This window comes from Ischnura elegans, chromosome 13 (genome assembly GCF_921293095.1).
Source record: "Ischnura elegans chromosome 13, ioIscEleg1.1, whole genome shotgun sequence".
In the NCBI taxonomy this organism is placed as follows: Eukaryota; Metazoa; Arthropoda; class Insecta; order Odonata; family Coenagrionidae; genus Ischnura; species Ischnura elegans.
The window spans coordinates 321014-333417 of record NC_060258.1 but is presented as its reverse complement, the minus strand read 5'-3'; the positions used below and the strand labels follow the sequence as shown (position 1 = coordinate 333417).

Below are 12404 nucleotides of genomic sequence, written 5' to 3'. Positions count from 1 at the left end.
ACACTAATAAAACATGATAATCGGTTTTCCAATCACTTTGCACACACTAAAAGAATTTGCACTCCTTGAAGTTCGAAAGGATTCTTTACACCTCACTTCCTACTCATCACTAACGACTTAGAATCAGATTACGTTATTTCATATTAACATTGCGAAGACAATTAAATGAATAGGTTGAAACAAATTGTAACACCAACAAACTTCGAATTTCACTATCACTCTCACCGTAACACGACCAAAACAAAAACAAACAACAACACAACGAAATGCGTGAAATGTAAACATTGCCAAGCTCACATCTCACAACGAATTGGGAATTGGTAATAGATGCAATACGTAATAAAATGAAACAGAACTTAGAAGCGAACAAACGAATGAACATTAACAGGCGTTCGATGTATCCCTAAAGTAAGACTAGTTCAAATATGAAACATATCCCCTTCGCAATAGTTAGATACCTTTCATCGTAATGTATACAGTTGATTCGTAGCCTAAGTTATATACGTGCGAAATAATTTCGTCGAAGATGTTACATTCACAACACACTTCACTCTTTACTTCATCGTCTATGTGCAATCAATTCACTAAGGGGTTCACTAAGGACACAAATTTTGTTCACTTATACTAGAGGCACAATGAAAGTTCACTGCACGTAGTTTCCTTGCAAATGCAGCCATACAAAAATTTCTATCCTTGTCACTAATTACACTACATACGTTGCCTGCCTAACTTGAAGAATGCATTTTCGTGTTCTATTTTGTCACAAATACGTAAAAAACCATATTAGAATACAATTAGAACCGCAGTACGATCGCCCACAACGGTCCGCCATTGGTATTTTCCTCGTTTCTCCTTTGGAGAAAATGAATCGCCGGGTCCCGGGCGGGTGACTCCGAAGCTCCCGTCCAGGGCGCGTCAGTTTCTCCAAATCGCGTTACGGACTTCAGTCGGGAGAAAGATACTCTCCAGGAGAGTCAGTTTCTCCGTTACTGGGAGAAAGTTTTCTCCGTTACCGGGAGAAACGAGTTACAGACTTCAGTTGGATGAAACTGGAGCTTCACGAGTCTCTTTTCTCCCAACTCGGGAGAAAACGAAGTTACAGACTTAGGCCCCTGACGTCCGTTTTTAAAATCATCCTCTTCCTCCGTTAGCTAGTTAACACTTATAAGAAAAGAACATCATAATTTGCGTCTGAAGATGATGATTACTTATTGAAACCCGGGCCGCGTTAACTAAACAATGTAGTGGTGTAAGTATAAGTTGATATTCCTAGGAAACGTATAATGGAATACCATATAGTAGAGAACGAGTTTGTGATTTTTATCAAAATTATATGAACAATAATTGCTATAAATTTCATTACATCTCGGTACATACTATTATTAACCATCCAACCTTAATAAAAATATATTTCTTTAAAAAATCGAAACATTAAAAGGTAACCCTCTAATTATTTTAAAATTTTATTCTTTATTCTTCTATTAATACCATTCTCTTCAGCTTCTAGTGATATTTGTTTAAAGTATACAGAATGTTACTCTCATGCAATGTGAAGTTATGGCCATAGACATCACAGCGCTATGGCGAAAACCTGCCATGCAAATATCTCTTGGAACATCGTTATCTCACACTAATTTTGTTTGGTGTTCCTTTTGTGTTTTCAGAATGAGGATGCGCACCATCTTGTTTGTGGTTATTTCTCAAATCCAGAGAGCAATAATGACCAATTGGTGAGTGTTAACTTCTCCTCGATATATTGTCCATTTATGTGTGTCATGCACACTTAATGAACTCGTGTGGCTTTTTTGAGCATGAATCATGTGATGCTAAACCAGAAGTCTGAATACCTATCAGGAAGTACAGCGTTCCATTATTTTGAATTTAAACATTTGGACTTTATACTTTTCATGAAAAAAATTTTTGTTCTCGAAGCATTTTAAAGCTTTGTTCATCATGAATTACAATTTTTTTTCATTAATCTTCTCGTTTTGGTGATACTGCAGAGACGTTCCACACATTTTGAGGCATTAAAATGAAGTTATCCACGTTCGCATTGAAAGTATAATTACCCAGCTAGCACATTATAAGCCGTTGAGATTAGTCGAAAAGAAGAAATAAAGAAGGCGCTTATCAAGTAAGCTTTTTATGGGTTTCTTGCGACCAGGCCGACACAAAACCAGAGTACTGACAAAATGAATGCCAAACTTTCAGCACTTCCATAGATGTTGTTTGTATTCAATCAATTTACAGCATTAGTTATAGGACTTATGTGTTAATTTTTTCCGTAAGAAAACCATAAGAAACGGATAATTCTTTTACTTGGTGCTATCTGGGTACTGACAATGAACTGGATCACTTGCATTACAATAGTAATTGTTATTATTCCCAGGAAGGGATAAGTGCAGTGACTAACAATGAACTCAGTGAATGGCATTTGCTGCTGTTGATTAGCTTTGGGCCTGCGTCTTTGAAGTGGGAATATGGCAATAATTTTTCATGAAAAACTTGGAGTTTGCAAGTTTCTGCTTTAATTAAAATTAAGCCATTATTTTTCTTGTCCTCAACGTCCTTTTGGGAGATGAGTCTTTTCAAATAACACCATATTATGACTTTTTGGCCTCTGAAATTGAGTTTACTGGTTATTGTTTTCTATAGATCCATCGAAAAAATACTTTCTAATTAGAATTTACATATTTAATAAGAATGTTGTATATATGGACTGTTAATTTAAAAAATTTTACATGATGAATGAATTGTTGACAAGTCATTAGGTTTGTCTTTTGGACTAGTGAGCATGTGGGCTGATAATCGTGAACGGATCATGATTAATCTCTTTCTTTCATTTTTTGCATTTCTTCTATGTTATCATAATCATAGTAACATAATTTTCTTATTTCCATAGGGGATTAGAGGAAGACCTAAAACCCGTGGCTCAAGTTCGCGAAATCGTTCAGAAGTTGTTGGTTTTCGTGAGGACAACGAGGTAAGAACATTATGTGCAAAACAAATATAATTTATTGCCTCCACATGTCAATTAAATAAGTTTCCTCATCTTGGGTGTTACCGGACTTAGTTTTTATCTACGCAGCTGAAGGATTGGTGTTCATACAAACTGTGAATAATTCTTCGATCATTGCAGAGCACTCAGATTTCTTTCAGAATTCTAAGCATTGAATGCTATTCAACGTTATCAATTCCATCTCTATATCTACAAATGAAAGTCGGGTTGTTCTTCTCTATTCTCTTCTCTATGAGCAGCATAAGAGTCATAATTTCTTCCCTTGTGCCCTGATCTATCTAAAATCCGAATTGGTCAACATCCAGGATTTTTTCAACTCTTCGTTCTATTCTCTTGTAAATGATCCTTGCCAGAATATTCGAGGAGTGTGTCGTCGGGCTTATTCTAAAATTCTATTCGGGCCTAAAATATTTGCACTTTTCTGCTCTTCTTCTTGGGTAATGAAATGATGATGTTTTTCTCGAAGTCATTAGGGAAATCTCCTGTTGAGTACATATTGCACATAGTTTTAGAGTTGATTTTAATACCTTTTCTCCTGTATTTTTGATTAGCTCTGCTGGAATATTATCTATTCCTTCTCTATTCTCTTATTCCTGCGTCAAATTCCGATCTTAAGATGCCCGCTCCCATGTTATCCATTTTTACATCACTTTTTCGTCGATAATTTTTGAGCAACAATGGCGTCCGTTGTATAATTCCTCCAGGTATTCGTTCGCTTTCTATTAGAAAACTTCCGCACATGTCCCTTATGGTGCTACATTTTATGCTTCATTCCTTGAAATGGTTTCTCACTTTTTTGTAGGCCGATTCCACTTTCCTTGTAGGAAGTTATTTTGCACGTCCTCGCATATGTTTATCATCCGCGCTTCCCTGACTTTCCTTGCTTTGCGGCAAATTTCGTTCTTTATTCTCTTGCTTCAAGCCTGCCCTTTCTCAGTATTTGCATTTTATACTTTCTCCGTTCTTAAATGAGGTCTAGGACTTCATCCGTGATTCATGGATTTTTGTTAACACATTTTCTTCTCCCTTAAACTTCTGTAGTTGCCTCATGAATCCCACTTTAGACATTCGTCCAGCTATTCTGCATTGATTTCTCAGTCTGATGTAATCCTACCTTGCTCTCCACCTCTAATTGAAAGGCCTTTTGATTTTTTGGCTCCTTTTTTTCTCTTATTGCCATGCGTTCTTCGCTGAACTCTTTGATTTCTTGAATTTCACGTGGCATTTCATCATCATTAGATTATGATTGCTGTCGGTATCTGCCCCCGGGTAGCTTTTACGGCCCTTTTTCTGGTCGCTAAACCTCTGCTTCACTAAAATAGAGTCTAGTTGAAAACTCCTTTTTTCTCCAGGCATTTTCCAAGCGTGTCTTCTTCAAAAGAGATTCTAAAATAGCGGGTTTGCAACCACTAATTAGCGTTCTGCGCAGAATTCCAGGAGATTTTCTCCTCTTCCATTTTTCATTTCTTAATGCATATTTTTTGTTATTCTTCCTTCCTGATCATCGCCGACGACAGTTTTCTAATCACCTAAAACAATAAGGTTTTCTTCACCTCTTACCTGTTTGATTACGTTCCTGGTATCGTCGCAGGCGACTTCAAACTCTTCATCCTCGTAGTCGGTCGTAGGCATGTAAACCTGTACCACTACGGTATCTGCCGGCATAGTCTCTAACTTTAACATTTCCATCGTTTCATTGTACTGTAAGAAGCCTTTTACACGCATTCAGGCGCCCTTCCTGAGGATTATCCGAACCCGAGCATCACTGTTTAGAGATCCTGTGTGTATAATCCTATAGCTTCCACTCTATAAGTCTCCCTTCTCAGGCCACTTCATTTCGCTGATTTCTAACGCGTCGGTATTCGATCTTTTTTTCTGCACCGTAAGGTTTTCTAGCATACAACAGGTGTTTAGTGATCTCACGTTCCATGTACCTGTCCTCATAACTTTATCTCACTTGGCCGATGTACCCACTCTGGTAGTCCCCCCCCCCGGAGATCCGAATGGGGGACTAATTAACTAGCAGAATATTTTACCTGAGAGAATTCCATTATATCAGTTACTTTAGAGTTGGAGTAGCTGGGACTCCTTTGAATAATAATGTGGTGGTTTCCCCTTACCTTCCACATCGCAGTACTACAGCCGTTAAAGTAAATTTCACCACGCCCGTAGTGAAATGACTGTAGCTGTACTGACCGCCGTGGTCTCTACCTTCACTCATATGAAGAAGTGCTGCTGCCCTATCCTCCACCGGTCTATGTGAGGCATAATTGTGGGCGGCCTCTTATTGCCAAGTCATGGCATCTTCACAGGTTTAATGTATCATTTAGATGGTCTATCTTACCCCCAGGGATAGGCCCATACCTCTCGGAATGCCGCCGCTTTTTGTACTCGACTCGACTGATTAGACAAGTTAACTCGCTTATATCGCAGCTAACCTCTGTGTGTAGAGGTTGACCCACCATCTGCAACCCGGTGGACGCACTCGGTGGCTTAAAAGCTCAGCCGGGAGTCTACGCCTATACCAAATATATATAAATCCACAACAATAAAGTACGAAACAGTTTTGTTCGGAAATTTTCCTTTAATTTGTACAGTGGCGGAAAAAATTAACGCAAAGCTCGTTGGCGTATGAGAGCGGCCAGTTTAGGAACTACTTGTGTTCCAAAATTTTGCCCTCGTAATGCTCTCATACAACCGGGAGTTTTGAAAGCAATATATCACTTATACCGGGGAAATAATCATACCCGTCGCATCATGAGAACGCGCAAAAGATCCAGCTACGGATTTTTCGCCATATTCTCAGAGGTATGCTTCGCCCTCGACTCACCTACAATGGAATCTACTCTCGTCGGGACATAGTGGACACAGCCGACATATTGGGCATTGAGACTGCCTTAGAATGCTATAGTTTCGGTGGTGTAGTGGGTAAACTATCATGCTTCGAATCAGAGGTTCCACGGATCAAGTCCCAGTGACGGATGACTTAATCTACACACACGCACTTTCAACATTTTTCTGATCTTAAAACTTCGCAATACCTATCACTAGGTCCATAGGTCGTTGCATGGCTATTGAATTCTTACGCCCTTATTTACTTGTTGGAATTCAACCACCATATTGCATAGCCATTTGGGCAGTTGACTGTGGAGTGAATTTTGACTACTATTTCCGCGTCGTCCAACCTAGCTTCAAGGCCCCTAACATTAGCTGTATGTGCGATGCGTCACGGCCAACTACTCCTCCCTCATTTCATGGGAAAATTCCTCGGAAGTTCTGCAGAGCTGAGCGAAGGCAGAATAACAAGCCGCCCATACTCAGTAGTTCTCAATCGGGTAATTTTGGGCGTCTGCGTATGTATTTCTTCAAAAACATTGAGAAAATTATTAAGTTAAAAGAGGTTAGACTTACCCTTAAAGTTTCCCACAAAATGAGTATGACGCATACATTTAAAATTATTTCATCATTATTATGGAACTTATGTTATTTCTAAGTCATGTAAATATTGGACTGTTCGCGTTTTCCGCTATGTATTTAATCCCTACTTCGAACTTTATATTACTTTTAGCACTCAAAACAAGTTAAGGAATAGAATAAATCTCAAAATCAATTATTAGAGGAAATTTCGCGTCAGAAATGCGGTTGTATGACATTTATGTTAATTTACAAACTAACTTTTTAATATATAAAAATGATTTCTAATTACCTTTACCTATCAATGACGACATTTTACTCTTCCTATTACATGAATTACCATTAATTGCGACAACTTCATTTCATGGCCGAATTTCCAGTATTCTCTACTAATCTAAGAGGAACGATAGTATGTTTTTTTACCATCCCGTATATTATAGTGTGGTCGAATTTTCCCAGTCTTCGCAAAAAATATATTTCCAGTAAACCACGTGATGCTTACAAAAAATTTACCTCATTTGGAGCAGATATTTTCTTTTTACTTTCTTACGAAGGATTTACTCTCATGATTGTTGCATCATTGAAATGTGCATCAAACATGGACTTCTGAAGCAGTCTACGTAGCAAAAGAAAAATAAATTAGTTTAATTGTGGACATTAAATATTTTGCGGAAAACGATTTGGACACAAAAACGGAGTAGATAGGTAAATGACTGCAAGGTACAGCATGTGTGTTCCAGAGATGAGGAAAATTATGCAGGAATTGATAAAGAAAGCTAGCATCAAAGATCGGATTTGAACAAAAGAAATATTCACTAGAATTAGAAGAAATAAATTCGAGAATCAATTGATTGATTATGCCTTAACGAGAAATTAACAAGGAAAAATATATCAGTGCATGATATGTATCAACTGGTAGCAAGGAAATATTAATAATAATTCGATTACCACGGAAACAAATTCTAGATAAAATTCATTCCCTTCTATTAACTCAAAAATAGAGTCGAATTCCATTTAGTTCCTTTCCACCCATTCAAATTTCCGTAGTCTTTCCCGTTTCCTAAATATTTTTTCAATAAGTGAAACTTATAATACTTTTCTGAAACTCAATTTATGCCAAATTATAAAATTGAAAAGCATTTAACGCTTAGTTCAGATACATCTATTTTAATAAAGATCTAATTTTTAATTGATGTTGTTAATCAAATATGCATTCATATGGATCATCTATGTGATTAAAAATCAAGATTTAAAGATATTATGAATTACAAAAAATTATATTTACTCCTCTCATTTCACTGTGAAAGAAATCGCTTCCTGACCAAATTAATCAATTTCTTCGGATAACTACATGAAAGAAATTATTAAATCTTAAAATGGCCATAACATATTCCGTTACCTAAATCAATTCGGCTTCGCATTTCTTTTCCATTGCAGTATGTCACAAGCTGTTCCAATATAATCCTCGGGAAACTTTTATTGGGCGCAGAATATTGAGCAAAGCATTGTAATACTGAACTGAAAACAAGCAACTGCTTTCTCGGAGGTGGCTCAAAAAATTGCTTTCAATCTGCTTTGAGGAACTCTATAGGAGTTTTCCCTTGAAGGGGAGAAGAAGCGTAGGCCGTGACACATCGCACATGCAGTTAATAGTTAGGGGCCTTGAAGCGGTGCTGGACGACGTGGAAAAGGTAGTCAAAATTCACTCCACAGTCAACTGCCCAAATGGTTATGCAATATAGTGGTTTAATTTCAACAAGTAAATAAACGCGCGCTTAATCTCCAAGCGTGACTAAGCCCACGCTAGGAGAGGTAGGCAGACTTCCCGACGACCCAACCCCTAAATTTCAAAGATCGGTGAAGGCAGTACTAAAAACCACATCCAACGTACTAATGAAATTTATAAAATGATAATGCTGAACCCGTGTGCACCCAGATTTTTCGGACTCCCAAAAATCCACAAATGTGATATTCCAATCAGGCCGGTGGTCTCCAGTGTGGCAGCCCCAAAAAGGAAGTTAGCGGCCATTCTCAACAAGCAGTTCCGGGATCTTTCCAACTTTCGACCAAAATATGGGGTAAAAAATGTAAAACTTATGACAAACTTCCCAAAAAAAGGGCTCCCCAAAGGCAAGTGTATTTTAGTGTCATTTGATGTGTCCAATCTTTTTACTAATGTACCCGCGTTGGAAGCTGTGGAAGTGGCTGAGAGAGTGTTAGAGAATTGGGGTGCAACGAACCCCTTTCTAAGTGATTTTGTTAAATTAGTCGCCGTCTTTGCGGAAAAAAACTATTTCATTTCCAACGACAAGTATTACCATCAAAAAGAAGGTTAAGCCACGGGCTCACACTTATCACCCCTCCTCGCGAACGTTTTCAAGAATGACTTCGAAGAAATACTATTTACCAGTGACTCAATAGATATAAAAAATTTTAACTGCTTGTACAGGTACGTGGATAACATTTTTGTAGTATGGACGGGCTCAATTTGACATTTAGACATCTTTTTAAACTCACTGAACTACCAATCCAACAACATTTGATTCACTTATGAGATTGAAAACAAAGAAAAACTAAAATTTCTTGACTTGACTATATCAAGGACAAGTGAAAAGTTTGATTTCGCCAATTTCCGAAAAAAAACTCCGCTACAGATCATGTCATACCAGCCACCTCCCGTCACCACTTACAAAACTATCCACTTTCCACTACTTAATTAACCGGCTGCTAGACATCCCCTTTCTAAAAACAAATTCGAAAAAGAACTGAATAAGTACTATTAAATTTTTAGCTACAAGGAATGGTTATTCGGACGATTTCATAGAAAAATATTTAAGAAAAACAATTAAAGGAGCCAGTAACATTTTATACCAAAATAAGAAAAAAAACAGTGAGTTTAAATGGTGTAAACTACCGTATAACGGATGGCTGACAGAAAACTAACCAGTTTTCCCCAAAGAACACAGACCAGCGTTTTACAACCACGCAAACTTAAGGAATCTCCTTAAAAGAACAAAAGATAAAGTGAAGAAGTTGGAAGGCAACGGGATATACAAACTCAACTTCAGTGTATGTGGGGCAGACCGGTAGGGCGTTCCTGATGAGAAGAGAAGAGCACAAAAGGTGTTTTCGCACGGAATATTCACAACAATCCCACATTTAATCAACATTTTACACAAAGTCAAGAAGGGGAGGAAGATGGATGTCCTGGAAGAGTTAGAGATCAAAAGAAATTTGAGTTTGGGACATGTTCTTAATGACATTGCCTTCCTGAGAAACTCACCTCTCATTACCTCTGCACTTAACCTTCACAACTTACCCCTATCCAAACCGACCCTTTCTTCCGGCCGAGGAACCTTACCTGCCTCTCCTAGCGTGGGCTTAGTCATGCATTCCAACCATTCCCTCACCAACCCTCCCACTCCACCCCGAATTTCCCTCCCTGAAAAACCCTTATCCCTCCTCCCTGCCAGAATTAGGGTATTTATTGGTTTGTCGATATAATAAACAGTGTACAAGAAAATGACGCCTGATCGTCGAAACGCGTCGTACCAATAAATAATTTTCCGGTGAAACATTACCAGGGTTGTGTATTTTCATTTCAACATGCACCTTTACAAAGTAAAAGCCAAATCGATTGCATTCATCTTTAGGGATGCTGTCGTTTCCGGTGGCCTTTCTACTTGGTAGACATTTAATGACTCTACTTGCTCATCTTGAGTGATGGCCGGAACGGTATTTGGGTTTATGTTCATTTTTCAGTGTTTACGCTCACGATAGGAGTGTGTAGTGCCAGTTTATTGTTGTAAAAGGTTTTTCCTAAGATGTTAGCCGTTGTGTCAGCTTTTTATTTCATGTTAAATATTTCCCTCTCGTTAGATTTAATAATTGGATCACTCTGCGGAGTTCGTCTTAGTGATTTATTTTTATTTATTTTCCAACATTAGCCGTGTTTTTCTATTCAGTGAGATTAGTATGTCTTCCCACCTTTCTCTCATGAGTGTCCCCATTTGTCTTTTAATTTCACTGTTTAGTGCTCGAAAGTATTTTTTTGTAGGTATGACGTGCTGATATCTTTGTATAGTCTTCTTACGCTGTTGCTTTCCTTATTAAGGTATTTAGTATGATTGTTTAACTTAACTTCATGTGTCGTTTTTTGCACTTTTTGTGGATGGCAATGCCCATTGCTTCTTTAATTGCCTCTTCCAACGTTTTGCCTTTATGTCAAAGTTTTCTTCATTTTCGTGTCTTTCATTTCCATGCGACACGGTATTACGGAAGAGCTCTCAGTCTACCAGTTCATAACACAATATTTGTAGCAAGTATGGGAGTTGTGTCAATATGAATTAACATGAATTAGTCATCACCACTCAGATAATTCAATGTTATTGATTTAGCTGGGCATCTAGCCCTCTTGTTACAGCAAAGTCAATGGTGCTTTTGCCATGCACCCTCGTCAGTACGTCAGGTGCAATGGGGAACCTGCATGAAATTTGTTAATCATGCTAGTTAGTCTCATTGAATAGAAAATTTTCTCACGAGTCCAAATATATAAGCCAAAATTCTCCTAGTGCTCCACAAACGTCAATAAATGCTAATTAAAAATGCTCAAATATCGCTTGAAGTCACGTGACCTGAAACGCCTTCTGACATCATCGCACGGTACTAAACACGATATATATGGTTTCCACACGTTTGTCTATTGAATATCCTTGCTGCAATACACTTATTCCACTAACCAAATGATATGGGTGTCCAACGTAGATCACAATCTGCAACCAACTTATTTTCATTTAATCTTTCCAAATCTCCCCCAAACAATCCACTTTATTTGTTTCAACAAGGCCTTGGCAACCTAATATATTTACAGTCAGCATTTTGACATTAAAACAGCAATTATTTTCGCCTAATTTGCATTTGAGCCAACGAAGATCGATTTTCTATTCACTTATCTCAGTCTGTCATCAGTGGATACCGTGCCGTGACGTCACGCTCCGATGACGTCGTGTTTTCAAGCATCCGTTGAAGGTCTATTTTTAAAGACTCATAACTCAGCTAAAAAGCATTATTCATCCGCGAAATTTTCGCATTAGTTTTTTTGTGAGTACATTTGAGGCAGGGAGCTTTATATTCAAGTACTTTAAAAAAATTGTGCATGTTCCCCATTATTCATAGTTTATTTTCCTGTGTCCATTTATATAATAGCTTCCCATTGTTACTGTCTTTTGGGGAAGTGCCACATCGTATGTTTGCAGTTAAATTCTCCTCCGCAGATAACTGGCTTGTCGTCGTCTATTAAAAATCAAAGTCAGTTGTCTTGAACTTTTTCGTTGGAGGTAATTAGCATGAGTAAATGACTACTTCTTCAGTTTCCGTATCTATTTTAGTACCAACTGCTTCAAGACTTTTAATTGTGTGTTTTCAATCTCCTCGTAGGTACTCTAGTTCGTCTTTAATTAGGATCGCAGCTCCCACAACCCTCTTGCCTCCTATTGTTTTGATTCCATCTAGCCGAAACACGTCATTACCACTTACCGCGCACTCTTTATCAGGTTGGATGAGAGTCTCGAATACAAGTATAAGTTGGTATTCATGTTTTGGAACATCTGCATTTGCCGCTGTACCATGGTACCAAATGTATTCAACGTTTTTGGATTGGTTTGGCATGATAGAACATGTATTTTTGTCATCCGTGGTGCGCTTGGTGCTACGTTTGGGTCAGTAGCAACCCTCGCTTGTGTGTTGATTCTATTGACGTCATCAGATGGGCTTCCACTCCACTTAAGATTTTTTAAGTTATTGCCTACCTCGTCACTTGGCTGCCATCTGCTGTCTACCTTGTCTTTGTGTTGTTATCACAAGCCCCTTGCGATGAGGAATTAGTGTCTAGGGAGATTTCAAATTCTGGATGTGCGTACCTGATACGCTTCGTTGATTTCAGTGAAGCTCTTTCTTTTCAGATGTTGACGGC

The 12404-nt window shown here is 38.1% G+C and overlaps 1 protein-coding gene across 1 annotated transcript in view; it reads left to right on the top strand.

The window, feature by feature from the left end:
* Positions 1-12404, top strand: part of LOC124170359 — a 31545-nt gene that overhangs the window by 13897 nt on the left and 5244 nt on the right. The window contains exons 3-4 of the mRNA XM_046549082.1: positions 1665-1730; positions 2903-2983. Of these exons, the coding sequence (XP_046405038.1) occupies positions 1665-1730; positions 2903-2983 (147 nt within the window). The remainder of the gene's footprint in view (positions 1-1664; positions 1731-2902; positions 2984-12404) is intronic.